This window comes from Salmo trutta, chromosome 22 (assembly GCF_901001165.1).
Source record: "Salmo trutta chromosome 22, fSalTru1.1, whole genome shotgun sequence".
Classification (NCBI taxonomy): Eukaryota; Metazoa; Chordata; class Actinopteri; order Salmoniformes; family Salmonidae; genus Salmo; species Salmo trutta.
In genome coordinates, this window is record NC_042978.1 from 16,094,876 (window position 1) to 16,116,286 (window position 21,411).

General features: G+C 43.4%; 1 protein-coding gene across 1 annotated transcript in view; it reads left to right on the forward strand.

Moving 5' to 3' along the window:
• Nucleotides 1-21,411, forward strand: part of LOC115158209 (yjeF N-terminal domain-containing protein 3) — a 74,323-nt gene that overhangs the window by 43,928 nt on the left and 8,984 nt on the right. The window contains exon 2 of the mRNA XM_029706879.1: nt 15,263-15,371. Within this exon, the coding sequence (XP_029562739.1) occupies nt 15,263-15,371 (109 nt within the window). The remainder of the gene's footprint in view (nt 1-15,262; nt 15,372-21,411) is intronic.

The window sequence follows — 21,411 nt, forward strand, 5'->3', positions numbered from 1 at the left end:
GTTGAAAGCCCAGCTCAGCCCCTCTAATCAGGGTGTATGCCTCCTGCTGCCATCCAGACGGGCACATGGCCCACCACACAGTCTGGCTTCTCTCTGTTTATCTCAGACCTGGGTGTCTGGAAACACTGCCCGGAGAAGAGGGGGGAGTGAGCGAGAGAGGGAAATAAGAAAATAATGAAAGAAGTGATTCAGCCACAGCAGAGAGAGAGAGTCGGCAGCGAGAGGGAGAAAATGAGAAACTCAGACACTGACACGTAGCCTGACCCAGACGGTCTTTTCATGAAAACAGGACAGTAAACGTATTGTTATGTATCAGGTTGGGTAGAAGTAGAGAAGGGTCATCGTCAGTCGGCTGTATCCAGGCCAATAGCTTTCTAAATTGAGTTAGCGATCCTGCTCACTGGTTCAGTACCTGCAGCTTGTTTTAGGGTCACTAACTCTATGGGATGTGACAATACTTTGTCTTTAATTGAATGTATCTGTTGATTCCCGATGCCTTGTGGCTGATGAATTGTGTTACTGCTGATCAGTATAGGGTATTGTAACAGAAGCCAGAAGATAGCGCTAGCATCGCCCGCTAAAATGATTACTCTATTGATGTGGCTCACTCTTGTGTTCTGTGTAGTCATCCATCCAGATAAAAGTCCTTCTGTGGTGAGTTAGCCAGCTGAGCTGAAGCCTAATAGGATTTCCAGGTGCACCGGACACACACACACCCTCCACTCTCTCTGCCTTATTAAGTAGACTTGACTGAACATCAGTCATTGCCCTGCAGATCACCACAAGGTGCTAAGGCCCTGAACACGCTGTATGCTGCCTGCACCTGGCAATTAATCAGGATATGAGATACTCGGCACCTGGTGGAATATAAATAATATATATTAATAATAATATATGCCATTTAGCAGACACTTTAATCCAAAGCGACTTCCAGTCATGAGTGCATACATTGTCCATACAATACATACTGTATATTGTCCATAAATGTCCATACAATACCTACATCCACCCCCAGGATCCATTATAGCCCTGAAATGAATTGAATTATGACACACTGTTGTGAGTGGCACTGTGACTATAGATTTAAGACCCTGATATCCAAGATATCCCAGTTCATCGTTCATGGGGGAGATGTGTGACAAACTGAATCTTTCTATTAGATTTGAACTGAGGAAATTGAAGGTATAATACAGTCTTCTCTGTGCCAGCTGAGGCTGTAGGTGTGGCTGTGGGGGTACATCACGGCTGCTACAGCACCTGCTCCGGCTTCACTGACGGCCGACAGCCAAAAGCGAACACACACACACCTGATGTTTTCTACTCTGGCCCTGATCAGACGCACGCATGTGAACGCGTGCACATACACACACAAGCACGCACTCTATAAATATATATATATATCTTTCTTTCCATCTTTCCTCGCTTAAAGCCCTCACACCACTAAATCATCTTGTTCCCCTCAGGCTGAGGCTGGACTGAGCCAGAGATGGATGGCCTCACTAATCTCTGTTCTCTATCTCTCTCTCTGTTCTGCGCACTGCTAACGTCTAATAACCCCTGCCTCTTCTTCCTCTCCCTTCCTGTTCTCTCAGATGGGATGCTTCCTGTAACCACACTCGTCTTGAGTGATGAGGAAAATGTACTTTGTCTTTTGTGTGTCCTTAAGTGACATTGTGCCTTAGTGCGCACACACATACGTACCTACAGTGCATTCGGAAAGTATTCAGACCCCTTGACTTTTTACACATTTTGTTACGTTACAGCCTTATTCTAAAATTGATTAAATCATTTCCCCCCCCCTCATCAATCTACACACAATACCCCATAATGACAAAGCAAAAACAGGTGTTTAAAATGTTTGCAAATGTATAAAAAAATAAAAAACCAAGGCCCTTCTCCCCCGATTGCTCAGTTTGGCTGAGTCTTGGTTCCAAACTTCTTCCATTTAAGAATGATGGAGGCCACTGTGTTCTTCGGGGACCTTCACTGCTGCAGAAATCTGTGCCTCGACACAATCCTGTCTCGGAGCTCTACGGATCATTCCTTCGACCTCATGGCTTGGCTTTTGCTCTGACATGGACTGTCAACTGTGAGACCTTATATAGACAGGTTTGTGCCTTTCCAAATCATGTCCAATCAATTGAATTTACCACAGGTGGACTCCAATCAAGTTGTAGAAACATCAAGGATGATCAATGGAAACAGGATGCACCTGAGCTCAATTTCGAGTCTCCTAGCAAAGGATCTGAATACTTATGTAAATAAGGTATTTCAGTTTTTTATTTTTAACAAATTTGCAAAAAAAAATATTTAAAAACTGTTTTCGCTTTGTCATTATGAGGTATTGTGTGTAGATTGATGAGGATTTTTTAAAAATGTAATCCATTTTAGAATAAGGCTGTAATGTAACAAAATGTGGAAAAAGTCAATGCGTCTGAATACTTTCTGAATGCACCGTATGTACACACACACAGGGCCAGCCCTATCCACTAAGCGACATAAAATCCCAAATATTTTTATTATTAAAATATAAACACAACATGGAACAATTTCAAAGATTTTCCTGAGTTACAGTTCATATAAATTCATTAGGCCCTAATGTATGTATTTCACATGACTGAGAAAACAGATATGGATATGTTGGTATCTGAAAAAAATTAAATAAGTAGGGGCGTAGATCAGAAAAACAGTCAGTATCTGGGGTGACCATTTGCCTCATGCAGTGCGACACATCTTCTTCGCATAGAGTTGATCAGGCTGTTGATTGGTCTGTGGAATGTTGTCCCACTCCTCTTCAATGGATGTGCGAAGTTGCTGGATGTTGAAGGGAACTGGAACACACTGTTGTACACGTCGATCCAGAGCATCCCAAACATAATCAATGGGTGACGTGTGGTGAGTATGCACGCCATGGAAGAACTGGGACATTTTCAGCTTCCAGGTATTGTGTACAGATCCTTGTGACATGGAGCCGTGCATTATCATGCTGAAACATGAGGTGATGGTGGCGGATGAATGGCACGACGATGTGCCTCAGGATCTCATCTCAGTTTCTCTGTGCATTCAAATTGCCATCGATAAAATGCAATTGTGTTCGTTGTCCGTAGGTTATGCCTGCCCATACCATAACCCCACCTCCAGTATGGGGCACTCTGTTCACAATGTTGACATCAGCAAACCACCCGCCCACACGACACCTTACACGCTGTCTGCCATCTGCCCGGTACAATTGAATCCGGGATTCATCTGTGAAGAGCACACTTCTCCAGCGTGCCAGTGGTCATCGAAGGTGAGCATTTGCTCTTTGAAGTCAGTTACGATGCCAAACTGCAGTCAGGTCAAGACCCTGGTGAGGACGACGAGCACACAGATGAGCTTCCCTGAGACGGTTTCTGACAGTTTGTGCAGAAATTCTTTGGTTGTGCAATCCCACAGATTCATAAGCTGTTCGGGTGGCGTGTCTCAGACGATCCCGCTGGTGAAGAAGCCGGATGTGGAGGTCCTGGGCTGGCGTGGTTACATGTGGTCTGCGGTTGTGAGGCCAGTTGGATGTACTGCCAAATTTTCAAAAGTGATGTTGGAGGTGACTTATGGTACAGAAATGTACATTAAATTCTCTGACAACAGCTCTAGTGGACATTTCTGCAGTCAGCATGCCAATTGCACGCTCCCTCTTGACATGAAACATCTGTAGCATTGTATTGTGGGACAAAACTGCCCATTTTAGAGTGGCCTTAACTGCCCCCAGCACAAGGTGCACCTGTGTTATGTTTTTTAATCTGCTTTTTGATATGCCACACCTGTCAGGTGGATGTATTATCTTGGCAAAGGAGAAATACTCACTAACAGGGATGTTAACATATTTGTGCACAAACGTTCAGAGAAATAAGCATTTTGCACTTATGGAAAATCTCTGGGATCTTTTATGTCAGCTCATGAAACAATTTACATGTTACGTTTTATATTTTTGATCAATATATTTATTCTTTAGAAACTGTCTTTGTCTCAACGTACTGTTGAGAGATAGAATAGTAAAATACACAAGGTGCAATTTCAAAATCAGCATTCTCCATTCAAATCTTACATTAACGTTCAAATTATTTCACAATACTGATGACAGATCGGCTCCTAGAGAGATATTACCATCTATGGCTGCAAATATTGAGGTGGCTTATTTGAATGCTCATCCAATAAAAATGGCAAAAAAAATCACAGATTTCGCACATCATTGCACACGTTAGGCTACACACAATTAAATGTATTGAGACAAATTACAGACAGCAGCCTACAAGTAGCAAAATATAACTCAATTGATTGAACATGAAATGCATTTCAATACGATTGAAATAGGCTTATAGCCTACCGTTTATATTGGAATGCAGTCATCTCTGTTTTCATTTGAAGCATATTTTTATGTTTCTGGTTTGTATCAATTGCAAGACTTTAACGTTGTATTTGTACTCAACATTGTTCTGAAGATATCGGCGGTCACAGAGAGACGAATAAACCATGTGATTCTATGTTTAGCGAGGATCTTCTGTGTATAAAGTGACGCACATCTGTTCTGAGTGGTCACCGGCAGGCGTTTAGATTACAGCGTTTTGTTAAGTGCAACGTTAATAACGATACTTTAAGGGAAACAGTTTGGAGATTAAACAATGCTCTTGTGAAGAGTCTAACGATGAACTTAGCCTTAAGATGCTTTTGGGAAACCGGGCCCTGGCATGCAGCGCACGTGTCCAGGGGCCCTTAATTCCACGGGACCCCAATTGATTTTGTTAGTCACTCAGTCACTCACTCAGATATTAACAAGGCATACGTCATGACAAAATGTGTAGAATCGCAGGAAATTAGCTTTAAAACTGCAAACATTTCTCTTCACACCATGGCTAAATGTGTAGAATTACTCGAAATTAGCTGCAAATGTTTCTCTCTGCCCCATGGCGGAATGAGTAGAATTGCATGATAATCATTATATAATTGCTACATTTTCTCTCTATTCCATTTCTCAAGAGGGGGGACACTAAAATGTTTTGCCCGTGATGTGGGGGGGGGGGCTTTGCTAAATTGCGTATAAAAGGCTAGGACCAGCCCTGCATACACACACTTGTGCATACAAACACCTGCACACATAGCTGGATCAATAGTCAAACATCCCGAGATCTGAAGAGGTTGCAGCATTAGCTAAATGAAGGAATACTGATGACTCTACCAGTGTTTCTCAAACTCAGTGCTCGGGACCCCAAGGGGTGCATGTTTTGTTTGAGTTTGGGAAACACTGCGCTAGGCTCCATGATTTGTAACCCAGGAACTTCTTGAGTGCTCAGCAGAGGAAGCAACTCCACAGCTTTTCTCATCAGAGTCTCTAAGTGCTGCTTAACTATAATATTCTATTTCCCCGGTCGCCTTTATTCTTATGACCAAACCCTTTTTGCTGTTTCACCACTTAATCACATTTAATGTCATTATGAGCTTATCTTAATGCTAATGCAAGGTTCTACAGGGAGACATTAAGAAGACAGGCTGTGTGTGTGTGTGTGTGTGTGTGTGTGTGTGTGTGTGTGTGTGTGTGTGTGTGTGTGTGTGTGTGTGTGTGTGTGTGAGAGAGAGAGAAAAAACACGAGAACGAGAGAACATACTGTGTCCACCACACGCTCCTCCATTTGAACTTGTTTCTCTTTTACCACATGTGATGTGGCTATTCTCTGATGTGTTGGGTCAGATCAGGACAGAAAAGAGGGCAGTGGAGGTTGAGAGAGGAAATAGGACAGAGAAGAGGAACAGAGAGAAAGACAGAGGAGGGACACCAGGTTTAATAGCACAGACTTCCTAAACCCAGAGGCCCAACATCGCGAGACTTCCGAGAACGCTTCCGAAGCAGACTCCGCTGACCAGACAGGGTCGATGAGAGAATAAAAAAAATGATTCCTTAGTTTATAATTTTCTGGAAATCTAAAGGCACAACCTAGATTAGAGTCAATGTCTTAAGTAGTTGAACATGTTATTACTCCAACCTCGTGAAAGTGACAAGCTGACACCTTTTCATTTTCGTCAAAAACAAACTATATCGAAGGAATGCCTTTTGATTTAATGGCATGCACATGCGCAGTTCGTCACGAGACGACCGTTAGACCCGGTGGCGTGTTGTTTCTGCGCATGAGTTTAGCGAGCCAACGTCACCATGACATCGCCTACAAGCGTGATTTGGGATTTCTATTGGAGAAGCAGTTTCTACAGTCGTGGCCAAAAGTTTTGAGAATGACACAAATATATATTTTCACAAAGTCTGCTGCCTCCATGATGGCAAATTGCATATACTCCAGAATGTTATGAAGAGTGGTCAGATGAATTGCAAAGTCCCTCTTTGCCATGCAACTGAACTGAATCCCCCAAAAACATTTCCATTGCATTTCAGCCCTACCACAAAAGGACCAGCTGACATCATGTCAGTGATTCTCTCATTAACACAGGTGTGAGTGTTGACGAGGACAAGGCTGGAGATCACTCTGTCATGCTGATTGAGTTCAAATAACAGACTGGAAGCTTCAAAAGGAGGGTGGTGCTTGGAATCATTGTTCTTCCTCTGTCAACCATGGTTACCTGCAAGGAAACACGTGCCGTCATCATTGCTTTGCACAACAAGGGCTTCACAGGCAAGGATATTGCTGCCAGTAAGATTGCACCTAAACAACCATTTATCGGATCATCAAGAACTTCAAGGAGAGCGGTTCAAATGTTGTGAAGAAGGCTTCAGGGCGCCCAAGAAAGTCCAGCAAGCACCAGGACCGTCTCCTAAAGTTGATTCAGCTGCGGGATCGGGGCACCACCAGTACAGAGCTTGCTCAGGAATGGCAGCAGGCAGGTGTGAGTGCATCTGCACGCACAGTGAGGCGAAGACGTTTGGAGGATGGCCTGGTGTCAAGAAAGAAGCCACTTCTCTCCAGGAAAAACATCAGGGACAGACTGATATTCTGCAAAAGGTACAGAGATTGGACTGCTGAGGACTGGGTTAAGTCATTTTCTCTGATGAATCCCCTTTCCGATTGTTTGGGGCATCCAGAGAAGACAAGGTGAGCGCTACCATCAGTCCTGTGTCATGCCAACAGTAAAGCATCCTGAGACCATTCCTGTGTGGGGTTGCTTCTCAGCCAAGGGAGTGGGCTCACTCACAACTTTGCCTAAGAACACAGCCACGAATAAAGAATGGTACCAACGCATCCTCCGAGAGCAACTTCTCCTAACCATCCAAGACAGTTTGGTGACGAATAATGCCTTTTCCAGCATGATGGAGCACCTTGCCATACGGCAAAAGTGATAACTAAGTGGCTTGGGGAACAAAACATTGATATTTTGGGTCCATGGCCAGGAAACTGTCCAGACCTTAATCCCATTGAGAATTTGTGGTCAATCCTCAAGAGGCGGGTGGACAAAAACCCACAAATTCTGACAAACTCCAAGCATTGATTATGCAAGAATGGGCTGCCATCAGTCAGGATGTGGCCCAGAAGTTAATTGACAGCATGCCAGGGCGGATTGCAGAGGTCTTGAAAAAGAAGGGTCAATACTGCAGATATTGACTTTTTGCATTAACTTCATGTAATTGTCAATAAAAGCCTTTGACACTTATGAAATGCTTGTAATTATACTTCAGTATTCCATAGTAACATCTGACAAAAATATCTAGACACTGAATCAGCAAACTTTGTGGAAATTAATATTTGTGTCATTCTCAAAACATTTGGCCACGACTGTACATTAGCATCATTACTAGTACTGGGTGGGGGTCTGGGGTTTTCACTATTGTTCAGAGTAATGTCAATCTCTTTAGATTTATGATGTTGCTAGAAGTATGACAATTTCTCCCTGCAAACCTTTCTGTCCTTTCGTGTTGACTCCCACTGCCACTGAGTGATGGTTGAATGGTATCCTGAATAAAGCACAGCTGCGCCTCGATCCAGTCAGTGAGGGAGGTCACTGTCACCTCCGCTGGGCAATCAACACACACACACACACTGAAGAACACACAGTGTACTGTAGAACATACACAAGGAAAGACACATACAGTAGTCCACTGAAGGACTTTGGATGCATTACTGTATGATTCCTTATGGTCATGCTGACATTGACACGTGGTTTTAACACTTTGAAGACGGCATCCGTTCAGTTGGTGCTTATTGTTGTGGTAATCCACATACAGCCAAGGGATTAGGCTGTATGGGATGTTGGATTTGGGAAAGTGAAGAGTTATCAAGCTCAACAAAAAAGCCTTTAAATGTATGTCTCTTCTGTCACGTACTGTAAATGTGTACATAATACGACACCTAAACCAGTCTATATGAACAGGGGTAAATTGTATGAGCTCCTTTCTTGAGCTGTCAGGGCAAAATGCCTTGCTTTTTACAGGATCCTTAGAAAAAAAACTGCTGTCTGTTACTTGAAATACCTGGACTCTGCATGTCCCCATTATGTAGTTTATATATGGCTTATAAGTGAAAACTTGCCCTAAACCACAGAATACGTGAACACACTAATTTTCATAAGTACTGGGCTTTAATTGATCTTGGTTTTTCAATGTTTCATTCTACATTTAAACAAATAAAAAAGTGATGTTGCTTGTGAGGAAAAACAACAAAGCACCGCATCTTCAGCAAATTGCGCAAAGTCTTTGGCCGGCTCTAAGGTTTAATGAGGTGTGTTTGTCAGGAACATTTTTAGCACAGTAGGGAAGCCACTTTTGGCTCCAAAAGAAAATTGGTTCGATCAGAATTAACAACCTGGTAATTTGTGTGTATCCAGTTAGGTTGTCAAAGGTTTGAACAGAATAGCGTGTTGGCCAACATAGCTCTCCTCAGAAATGAACCAACAGGGAATACTTGCCATTGCTCTGAAATTATTTGGCATCCATTGAAGTTAAACTGACTGTGTTTGTAATTCAGGGAACAGAGTTGATCATGGAAACGAAACAAAAAAAAAACATTCAGATTGGGTCCCTTTGCCAGCCAAATGGTGGAAGGTTGCAAGCAGGAGCAGTGCTGTAGTAAATCTATAATTGTGGGCGTGCGTAATACAGGACCCGTCTGTAACGACTCTGTGGCTCTGCCCTCACCTCACTCATCTGATCCATCTGGAACATACTAACATCTCTATTGACGAGGATACGATATGTAAAACACTAAATAAGAATGGTGTTCATGGGAGGAAACCACGGATGAAGCCATTGCTGTCCAAAAAAAACATTGCTGCACGTCTGAAGTTCGCAAAAGAGCACCTGGATGTTCCACAGCCCTTCTGGAAAAATATTCTGTGGACAGATTCAACTGAAGTTTAGTTTGGAAGGAACACACAACACTATGTGTGGAGGAAAAAAAGGCCCAGCACACCAACATCAAAACCTCATCCCAACTGTAAAGTATGGTGGAGGGAGCGTCATGGTTTGGGGCTGCTTTGCTGCCTCAGGGCCTGGACAGCTTGCTATCATCGATGGATGAATTCCCAAGTTTATTAAGACATTTTGCAGGAGAATGTAAGGCGATCTGTCCACCAATTGAAGCTCAACAGAAGTCGGGTGATGGAACAGGACAACGACCCAAAACACAGAAGTAAATCAACCACAGAATGGCTACAACAGAAGAAAATACACCTTCTGGAGTGGCCCAGTCAGAGTCCTGACCTCAACCCGATTGAGATGCTGTGGCATGACCTCGAGAGCAGTTCACACCAGACATCCTAAGAATATTGCTGAACTGAAACAGTTTTGTAAAGATGAATGGTCCAAAATTTCTCCTGACTGTTGTGCAGGTCTGATCTGCAACTACAGAAAACGTTTGGTTGAGGTTATTGCTGCCAAAGGAGGGTCAACCAGTTATTAAATCCAAGGGTTCACATACTTTTCCCACCCGTACTGTGAATGTTTACATGTTGTGTTCAATAAAGACATGAAAATGCATAATTGTTTGTGCGTTATTAGTTTAAACAGACTGTGTTTGTCTATTGTTGTGACTTAGATGAAGATCAGATAAAATTTTATGACCAATTTATGCCGAAATGCAGGTAATTACAAAGGGTTCACATACTTTTTGAAGGACTACAGTACTAATGTGTGTTTTCTGTTCAATGGGAACATGAACTACAGGGAGTTCTGTCTCATTATTGACCCAGCTAAAGAGATACAATAAGTTATATTGAATTCTGTCGACCCAGCACACTCTATGGGTGCAATTTGGCCTGGTCTAGATGCCATGACCAGGGGTCTTGCATTCTGTATGCTCTACACTGCTTCCTAGTGGTAATAGCTCCTCACTACCAAGAGAACTGTAAACAGTGGGGTAGGATGATGTTTCCCAGACTAACACAGATCTTAGGTCAGTTTTATGCCCCCCCCCCCCTAATGGTTAAGGTTAGGATTGGGTGAGGGTTAGCAACATCTAACCAAGGTGACAAGGGTTAGTTTTACATTTTAGTTAGGCGTACAGGCAGTGACCAAGGATCAATTCTACTCCATAGCTTACTGTAAAAGTACTATAGCCCTATTATAAGAGCAGCCATCCAACATCGTGGACAAAGGTGATCTTTGTAAAGACCGTCATGTGTCAGTGAGCCAGGCGGTCTGCCCCAGGCTAGCCCTGGGTGACAGCTGTGATGCTCTATTGGCTGAGCTAAATGCCAAAAGCCCTGTTGGACGAGGTGGGTTTTAACACAGTGATCCTAGAGCCACAAGAGAAGGGAATGCTGGGCCAACCTTTAGCATTCAACTAGTTACAGTGAAATTAAGGTTCTGGTTATGATGAAAGAAGGTTATGTTTATGATGCCTGTGTGTTGTTAGCCTGCAGGCTATTTATTTTCTTTGGATGGTGTTTTTTTCACCATTTGTTTTGTTGGTTAGGAGATGTGAATGTGGCGTTGTCTGCCAGGGTGATAGCGTTTGAAATGCTTTCAACATATGACTTTCAGCTGCTGAGGACCTGAAATAACTATTAAAGTGTTTCGTCATAAGATGTAAGTCTGAAAAAGGTTTGACATCAGAGACAAACTCCTTAGTCATTGTTGAGCTGCCAAGGGGCTCGATTCAATCCGTAGCACAGAACATGTGTAGTGCGGTTCACATTTAAAAGTCATTTCCAATTGATCCGACATATGCAGCGTTTACCTTGAATGCAATCTCTGCAACTGTGGGAACATTGCCTTTAATTGTCAATCGCGCTATAAAGCAGATCTTCAGCGCTATGGATTGAATTGAGTCCTAATGCTGTTACGTGCTTTAGATTGTCTCTGTAGTCAAAAATGGAGGATGAAGAAGAGATTATTTGTGCTCCTTTTATATTGTATGTGTGTGAGCAAAGCATCAGCTGACATATAGATTATGCTGAAAACAAAAAATACTCCTGCTGGCAACACAAATGTCACCTTAGAGGCAAACACGTGATGCAATACATGGGCAAGTAGCAGTGACACACCCGCGTGCGAACACGCACACACATACAGTGGGGGGGAAAAGTATTTGATCCCCTACTGATTTTGTACGTTTGCCCACTGACAAAGAAAGGATCAGTCTATAATTTTAATGGTAGGTTTATTTGAACAGTGAGAGACAGAATAACAACAAAAATATCCAGAAAAACGCATGTCAAAAATGTTATAAATTTATTTGCATTTTAATGAGGAAAATAAGTATTTGACCCCCTCTCAATCAGAAAGATTTCTGGCTCCCAGGTGTCTTTTATACAGGTAACGAGCTGAGATTAGGAGCACACTCTTAAAGGGAGTGCTCCTAACCGCAGCTTGTTACCTGTAAAAAAGACACATGTCCACAGAAGCAATCAATGAATCAGATTCCAAACTCTCCACCATGGCCAAGACCAAAGAGTTCTCCAAGGATGTCAGGGACAAGATTGTAGACCTACACAAGGCTGGAATGGGCTACAAGACCATCGCCAAGCAGCTTGGTGAGAAGGTGACAATATTTGGTGCGATTATTCGCAAATGGAAGAAACACAAAAGAACTGTCAATATCCCTCGGCCTGGGGCTCCATGCAAGATTTCACCTCGTGGAGTTGCAATGATCATGAGAATGGTGAGGAATCAGCCCAGAACTACACGGGAGGATCTTGTTAATGATCTCAAGGCAGCTGGGACCATAGTCACCAAGAAAACAATTGGTAACACACTCCGCCGTGAAGGACTGAAATCCTGCAGCGCCCGCAAGGTCCCCCTGCTCAAGAATACATATACATGCCCGTCTGAAGTTTGCCAATGAACATCTGAATGACTCAGAGGACAACTGGTGAAAGTGTTGTGGTCAGATGAGACCAAAATGGAGCTCTTTGACATCAACTGAACTCGCCGTGTTTGGAGGAGGAGGAATGCTGCCTACCCCAAGAACACCATCTCCACCGTCAAACATGGAGGTGGAAACATTATGCTTTGGGGGTGTTTTTCTGCTAAGGGGACAGGACAACTTCACCGCATCAAAGGGACAATGGACGGAGCCATGTACCGTCAAATCTTGGGTGAGAACCTCCTTCCCTCAGCCAGGGCAATGAAAATGGGTCGTGGATGGGTATTCCAGCATGACAATGACCCAAAACACATGGCCAAGGCAACAAAGGAGTGGCTCAAGAAGAAGCACATTAAGGTCCCGGATTGGCCTAGCCAGTCTCCAGACCTTAATCCCATAGAAAATCTGTGGAGGGAGCTGAAGGTTTGAGTTGCCAAACGTCAGCCTCGAAACCTTAATGACTTGGAGAAGATCTGCAAAGAGGAGTGGGACAAAATCCCTCCTGAGATGTGTGCAAACCTGGTGGCCAACTACAAGAAACGTCTGACCTCTGTGATTGCCAACAAGGGTTTTGCCACCAAGTACTAAGTCATGTTTTGCAGAGGAGTCAAATACTTATTTCCCTCATTAAAATGCAAATCATTTTATAACATTTTTGACATGTGGATTTTTTTGTTGTTATTCTGTCTCTCACTGTTCAAATAAACCTACTATTAAAATTATAGACTGATCATTCCTTTGTAAGTGGGCAAACGTACAAAATCAGCAGGGGATCTAATACTTTTCCCCCCCACTGTAAACAGACCGTTAGCTCTATAGCTGGAGAGCAGAATGGTCAACTGGATGAAATGGGTTCGATCCTGCTGCTTCCACAGTATATTGATGGAAATGATCTTTCCCTCCTTCTCTTCCTCTCTCTCTGCTGAACTCATGCAAACTAAATGAATCTATGTTGTCTTGGTAACACATGAACATTTTGTTTATCTGTGAACATTTGGGCAAATAGGACATCGACATTACTGACTGTTGTTATTAGAATGTTGTGACTGCATCGATCAATTCTCACTCTAATAAAATGTGTTAAATTATTACACCTTATAAACATGTCCATTTAGATATGCTATCATACAATATGCTTCGATTATAATGTTCTCCATCGTAGTCAAGGAAAGTTGTGATGTAGTACTCCAGCTCTCCACCAGGTGTCCCTAGTGTGATAAGGAATACTGTACTTTCTGTGTGCCTACAGCAGCTCACGTGCAGACAACACAAGCCATTTTTTTTGTTGCCTTATAGGATCTGTTCACGTAGTGGATGAGAGGGGACATATCAGTAGCAGTGTCCCTGTCACCTGTCCAAGGCCAAGCCCCACTGTGACACACACAGCCAGACTAAAACCTGACCGGCCAAACCAGCAGCAAACCAGCAGGCCAACCACCCTCTCTCTGATACAGCAGCATTAGTCACACAGCCAGCACGCACAGAATGACAAATAGCACAGAAACAATGCATCCAGAATTCACACACACATAAATGAGGCACATACTGCACACAAACACACACACGCACTCAGGCAAGCACATGCGGTGCCATGTAGCTACGGTAGGATCGGTTTTCAATGCTCCTCTTCCCTCTCTGGTTTAACGAGCACACCCCAGTATTATGACATCAGTTTACAGTCTGTTTCAACAGTAAGCCTTCAGAACCATGCAACTACCTAATTCATAATTGACCATGCAGCGGTTCAAATCCAAGTGTAAATGCCATTTATCAAACTCCAGGTGGTGCTATGGTCAGATGACATGGAAATAGAGCTCTTTGGCCACACACACCAATGGTGGCTTTGGTGTCGAAAAACAGAAGCCTATGCAAAAAAGTATCTCATACCTAGGGTAACATATGGTGGTGCATCTTTGATGTTATGGGGCTATTTTGCTTCCACTGGTACTGTGACCCTTGTTAAGGTCAGCGGCATCATGAACTTTACCAGTTACCATGACATTTTGACCAAAACCTGGAGGATGGCAGTTGGCCGCAAGTGGATCTTCCAGCAAGACAACAACCCCAAGCTCACATCAACATCCACAAAGAAATAGTTAATTGAAAAAAAGTCTCTGGACTTGAACCCCATTAAAAACCTGTGGTTTGAATTGAAGAGGGCCGTCCATAAGAGCAGACGAAGGATATCAAGGATCTGGAAAGATTCTGTATGGAGGAATGATCTAAGATCCCTCCAAATTTCTTCTGTAATCTCATTAAACATTCTAGAAAAATACTGTGTCGCTAACCTCGCAAGGTTAGGGTGCCTCGCAAGGTTAGGGTGCCTCGCAAGGTTAGGGTGCCTCGCAAGGTTAGGGTGCCTCGCAAGGTTAGGGTGCCTCGCAAGGTTAGGGTGCCTCGCAAGGTTAGGGTGCCTCGCAAGGTTAGGGTGCCTCGCAAGGTTAGGGTGCCTCGCAAGGTTAGGGTGCCTCGCAAGGTTAGGGTGCCTCGCAAGGTTAGGGTGCCTCGCAAGGTTAGGGTGCTGCAGTACTGAAAAAAAGGGGTGCCAATAATCTTGACTCCTATCTTTTTTTTTAATTACTTGTTAAATCTCTTTCTCTGAGCAATTTATGTTAGTAAAAAATTAGCATACTTTATAACTCAGTATTTGTATTATTTATTATATACAGTTGTTTTTGCTCATCTTTATCAAGGGTGCCAATCATTTTGTTCCTGACAGTACCTCTTTCAGAGCCATGTAAATACCTACATCATAAACTTAAACTTGGTACCGTCTTTACACTCAAAAGAAAGACTTCAGGCCTCAGACAATCCCCAACCAAGCATTTCATCTAACACGCAACACAGCAACATATGTTTGAGGTTTATTTCCAGTTTGCTGAGAGATGCATAAACAGTGCTGCCGTACAGTATATCATTGAATTGTGATTGACTGAATCTGATTGATGATGCTAATGCTTTTGCTCTGTGTTGTGTTTCCCTTACAGTAAAGTGGAGACAGCAGCCATTGAGACAGAGCTGCTGAGGGACTACAGGTTTGGCCAGCAGCAGCTCATAGAGATCTGGGGGCACGCCTGTGCCATCGCCATCACCAAGGTATGTACCCCTTATCCCCCTGTTCTCTCTCCAAGAATCACCTTTTTTGGGACCATCCATCCCTCATTCCCCAGATTCGGATGCTGTTCCACCTAATAGTATTTCAAAACCATGCAACGTTCTAATAGCTGGTGATGTACAGTAGGAACTGTGAATAGAGATTTAGGGAACACACAGGAACTGTTCTGTTCTCTGTATTCTTGAAAAAACAGTGAGTGTGGGTGTTTATTTACAGTTGTGGGAGAACTGTCCCCCTCAACAATGCTGTGTCTCTGCTCCATAAACCCTGAGGCACATCAGAGCCTCTGTTCACTATCTGGCCTGATTGTCTGATGAGAGACTGATCTGCTCAGCTGGGAGCTAGTCTGGCAAGTCCACATGCCCCTTATCAGACCCTTTTGTGTGTGTGTGTGTGTTAGCACGTGTGTGTTTGTGTGTGTGTGTGTGTTAGCACGTGTGTGTTTGTGTGTGTGTTAGCACGTGTATGTGTCTGCTTACGTATCATGTGTCTGTTTTTAGCTTGTGTGTGTGTTTGTCTGGTTGTGTGTGTGTGTGTGTGTGTTCGCCTCTGTGTGTAATGAGTATGTGTGTAAGTTCTCCAAGTCAGACTGCCTGTAGTCAGCGGTAGCAGCAGCAGTGTCTGGAGTGTGTCTCTGTGGAGCTGTCAGGAACACACGTGGTTCCTTTGACCAGACGGTTGATTGGTTTAACCCTGCGGTCGTTTGCTCCACGGGCACCCAGTGTGGTGTGATAAATGTTCCCTGAGATTCCAGACATATGAGACACTTTCCTTTCAGAGAGAGAGAAAGTCTGATTACCTCAACCACATCCCCTTACCACCATTATCACCAGCAACCACAGCAGCCAATGGTCCATGGCCAGAGCGGACACAGCCGCAGCACACATACCGTAGCTAGACAAACAGCGCCTGGCTCGGCCCGGATCGGCCTGGGGCTTCTGCACCCACATGCATGACATCACTGTTATTCAAGAATAAGTGCAGTAGTAGGGCTTTGTGATTTCACTTCAGTCGTTGCAGTTGCCAGATAGATTAATTTCTCACCAAGTAATCCCCCCCATACGTCCAAAGACATCCAATCCCCCCGGCAGCAACCACACGGGCCATGACGGGTCCATCTCCGGTGTGTTCCTCTGTGATCCGGGCTGGAGTGCGTGTGGAGCGGCGCCTGTGTTCAGCCTGGGTTGGAATAGCAGGCAGAAGCCTTTCAACACCTGGGGAGACAAATAATGTTCCGCTTCCACGGAGCAGTAAACGCTGGAGTCTGTTGTCCCTGGGTTCCTGTTCTGTCTACTCAGGATGTGTTCAATATGTCAACGTGTCCGTCGTAAAACATATTCATTATCCTGCGCAGCTTTCATTAATAGTGTGTGGCTGTATTTATGTGTGTGTGTGTGCATCCTTGTATATGTATTTTTCTTACACTTTATAATTTTTACAAATAATTCTTATTTATTTATTCCTATTTTAGCCCCTTTTTCTCCCCAATTTCTGACTTGTCTCATCGCTGCAACTCCCCAACAGGCTCGGAAGGTGAAGGTCGAGTCACGCATCCTCCAAAACATGACGGCCCGCTTAACCCGGAAGCCAGCCGCACCAATGTGTCGGAGGAAACATCGTTCAACTGACGACCGAGGTGAGCCTGCAGGCACCCGGCTCGCAACAAGGAGTCGCTAGAGCTCGATGAGCCAAGTAAAGCCCCCACGGCTCCGGAGGGTATAGGCCCACCCACTGGGGAGCCAGGCCCAGCCAATCAGAATGAGTTTTCCTCCACAAAAGGGCTTTATTACAGACAGAAATACTCCTCAGTTTCATCAGCAGTCTGGGTGGCTGGTCTCAGACGATCCCGCAGTTGACGAAGCCATATGTGGAAGTCATGGGCTGGCGTGGTTATATGTGGTCTGCAGTTGTGCGCCAGTTGGACGTACTGCTAAATTCTCTATGACAACATTGGAGGCGGCTTATGGTAGAGAAAGGAACATTATATTGTCTGGCAACAGCTCTGGTGGATAGTCCTGCAGTCAGCATGCCAATTACACGCTCCCTCAAAACTTGAGACATCTGTGACATTGTGTTGTGTGACACAACTGCACATTTTAGTGTGGCCTTTTATTGTCCCCAGCACAAGGTGCACATGTGTAATGATCAGGCGGAGTTCCTCTGTCCAGTGTCTGCGTTCTTTTGCCCATCTTAATCTTTTATTTTTATTGGCCAGTCTGAGATATGGCTTTTTCTTTGCAACTCTGCCTAAAAAGCCAGCATCCCGGAGTCACCTCTTCACTGTTGACGTTGAGACCGGTGTTTTGCGGGTACTATTTAATGAAACTGCCAGTTGAGGACTTGTGAGGCATCTGTTTCTCAAACTAGACACTCTAATGTACTTGTCCTCTTGCTCAGTTGTGCACCGGTGCCTCCCACTCCTCTTTCTATTTTGGTTAGAGCCAGTTTGCGCTGTTCTGTGAAGGGAGTAGTACACAGCATTGTATGAGATCTTCAGTTTCTTGGCAATTTCTCGCATGGAATAGCCTTCATTTCTCAGAACAAAAATAGACTGACGAGTTTCAGAAGAAAGTTATTTGTTTCTGGCCATTTTGAGCCTGTAATCGAACCCACAAATGCTGATGCTCCAGATACTCAACTAGTCTAAAGAAGGCCCGTTTTATTGCTTTTTTAATCAGTACAACAGTTTTCAGCTGTGCTAACATAACTGCAAAAGGGTTTTCTAATGATCAATTAGCCTTTTAAAATGATAAACTTGGATTAGCTAACACAACGTGCCATTGGAACACAGGAGTGATGGTTGCTGATAATGGGCCTCTGTACGCCTATGTAGATATTCCATTAATCAACTGTTTCCAGCTACAATAGTCATTTACAACATTAACAATGTCTACACTGTATTTCTGATCAATTTGATGTTATTTTAAATGGACGGAAAATGTGTTTTTCTTTAAAAAATAAGGACATTTCTAAGTGACCCCAAACTTTTGAACGGTAGTTTATGTATGAAGGTATTTATGTGTGTGTGTGTGTGTGTGTAGTGGGACATGTGTCTATGTGTGTGTTGCAGTAGTGTATGAATGTCAGGTGGATGAGAGCAGATGTATCTCATTACTACGGATGTCAGGGAGGCAATACAGTCATTGCTCCTGTGTGTGTGTGTGTGTGTGTGTGTGTGTGTGTGTGTGTGTGTGTGTGTGTGTGTATGTGTGAGGATAGGACTGAGGATCCTGGTGAGCTGACATACAGTGCATTTGGAAAGTATTCAGACCCCTTGACATTTTGTTACGTTACAGCCTTATTCTAAAATTGATTAAACAGTTTTTTGCCACCTCATCAATGTACATACAATAACTCATAATAACAAAGCAAAAACAGGTTTTTAGAAATGTTTGCAAAAAAAAATGTATTGACATATCACATTAACATACAGTACCAGTCAAAAGTTTGGACACACCTACTCGTTCAAGGTTTTTTCTTTATTTTTACTATTTTCTGCATTGTAGAATAATAGTGAAGACATCAAAACTATGAAATAACACATAAGAAAAAATTTAGTACCAAAAAAGTGTTCAACAAATCAAAATATATTTGAGATTCTTTAAAGTAGCCACCCTTTGCCTTGATGACAGCTTTGCACATTCATGGCACTTTACTCAGTACTTTGTGGAAGCACCTTTGGCAGGGATTATACAGCCTCAAGTCTTCTTGGGTATGAAGCTTGGCACACCTATATTTGGGGAGTTTCTCCCATTCTCCTCTGCAGATCCTCTAAAGCTCTATCAGGTTGGATGGGGAGCATCGCTGCACAGCTATTTTCAGGTGTCTCCAGAGATGTTCGATCACGTTCAAGTCCAGGCTCTGGCTGGGCAACTCAAGGACATTCAGAGATTTGTCCCAAAGCCACACCTGCATTGTCTTGGCTGTGTGCTTAGGGTCGCTGTCCTGTTGGAAGGTGAACCTTCACCCCAGTCTGAGGTCCTGAGTGCTCTGGAGTAGGTTTTCATCAAGCATCTCTCTGTACTTTGCTCCATTCATCTTTCCCTCGATCCTGACTAGTCTCCCAGTCCCTGCCGCTGAAAAACATCCCCACAGCATGATGCTGCCACCACCATGCTTCACCATAGGGATGGCGCCAGGTTTTCTCCAGACATGACCGCTTGGTATTCAGGCCAAATAGTTAAATCTTGATTCTCATGGTCTGAGAGTTCTTAAGGCCAGGCACCACAGGCAAAATCTGTACATTTTTAGATTTTGGGATATTTTGCAACTATAACTTACATACTTTCATAAAATGTACAAATAAATCGGCAATAATGTATATACATACTTTATTTGTATCATTTTATCCCAACTATGTCAACTACACCTACCAAAAATGTCGTTCTTGATAGCGGTTGAAGGTCAACATGAAACATGCTATTTTGAAAACTCTCCATGTTGAATCATATATCATTTAAAGGCTTGTTTTCCGGACAATATCGTTAGCTAGTCCATACATGGCTATATCCTTTGTAAACGTAGTGCTTCGTGCTGAAAGATTAGTAATTTTCGGACATCATATTGGTTACTGGCATTTAAAGGCCCTTTCCGGTAATCTGATTGGTTAAAATGCCGCGCAGCGCTTCCTCGTTTGAAAATATCTCCCGCGAAGAATCCACGTAAAGGGAGACAAAATGAGAAAATCTCTAAGAATATACCTACAATATGTGAATAAAAATAGGCGATCTCAGTTAGCCAATGCGAGTAAAGCAGTGAATGAAAGAAAAAAATTGCCTGATCAGCCAATCGAGGCAGTGGCAGTTCAGGTAGAGGAGGAAAAGGAGGTAGACCGGAGCAGCGCGTTGAGACGCAAAATAGTTGAGATGAAGATCTAGTTGATCGCTGATAGTTGTCATCAGCCAGCCAACAGTGGCTTTTATTCCACATGTCACAAATAAACCAACTTGTACATGCTTTGATTTGCCCTAAGTGTCTAAACACTGGACTGAAAATCACCATAGACCCCACCAACCAGGGATCTGTCACGATAGAATGTGCGGACTGTGAAGGTGATCATGATGAATTTAGGAGTGTTTACACTTCCTCCAGGCTGCAGGAGTGCTCCAGGGGAGATGTGGCATTTGATATAAATGTGAGGATGGTTCTTCTAGCCCACGAACTTGGACTTAGTTATGCAGATCTAAAGAAAATAAACAAAGTCCTAGGGATTCCTTCCTTGAGTCTCAGCTCATATCAGAGGAATGACCGGAGAGTGACACATAAATAAAGAGTAGCCCATTATTGCCAGGTGACTTGCTGTGTATAAATACTTTTTATTTCCTTGCTCCAGCAAATGTATTCAAAGTTAATAAAACAGAGTGATAGGAAAACAACTACACAATGAGACTGTCACATTAGCCTACAGTGTCATAGGGCTGTAGCCTAATGTGATTAGTGAGAAAAAAAATTGCTTTACATAAAGTAAATGTATGCTAATATTCACATTGGGTAATATGCTGATATTTAGTCCTGCAGTTATGACTGTAATGTCGACAGACATAATAAGTACTTTACCCCCCCCCCCTTTAGTTGCAGACATTCAGAGAGGGCTACAGTCGATGGAGAGTGCTCCAAAGCTAATTAGAAGAGCATATGCAGATATAGAACCAGACATAGCAGAGTTGTTGGATGAGGATGCCATCATAGACCTTAAGGTATCCTTTGATGGCACTTGGCTCGAGACGATTCACTTCCAACTACGGGATAGGTGTGTGCATTGGTGCTGGTACCAGCGAACCCTAGAAAATGGTGAAGATCCACCCAGTCACAAAAATCTTAGAGGGCATACATTTTTTAATAGAGAGGTTGCACAGAAAATGGTACCTGTAAATCGTAGGATGTCAAATGATAACCTCCTCAAAGAATGTAGCACGGAGGAACCCAGAATGCAAATAGTTGTCTGAACTCTGTAATATGGCCGCGATGCCCAAAAACTGTCTTTGTGGGCAAAAGTCCCATTGACGGAGCAGGCAGTATGGC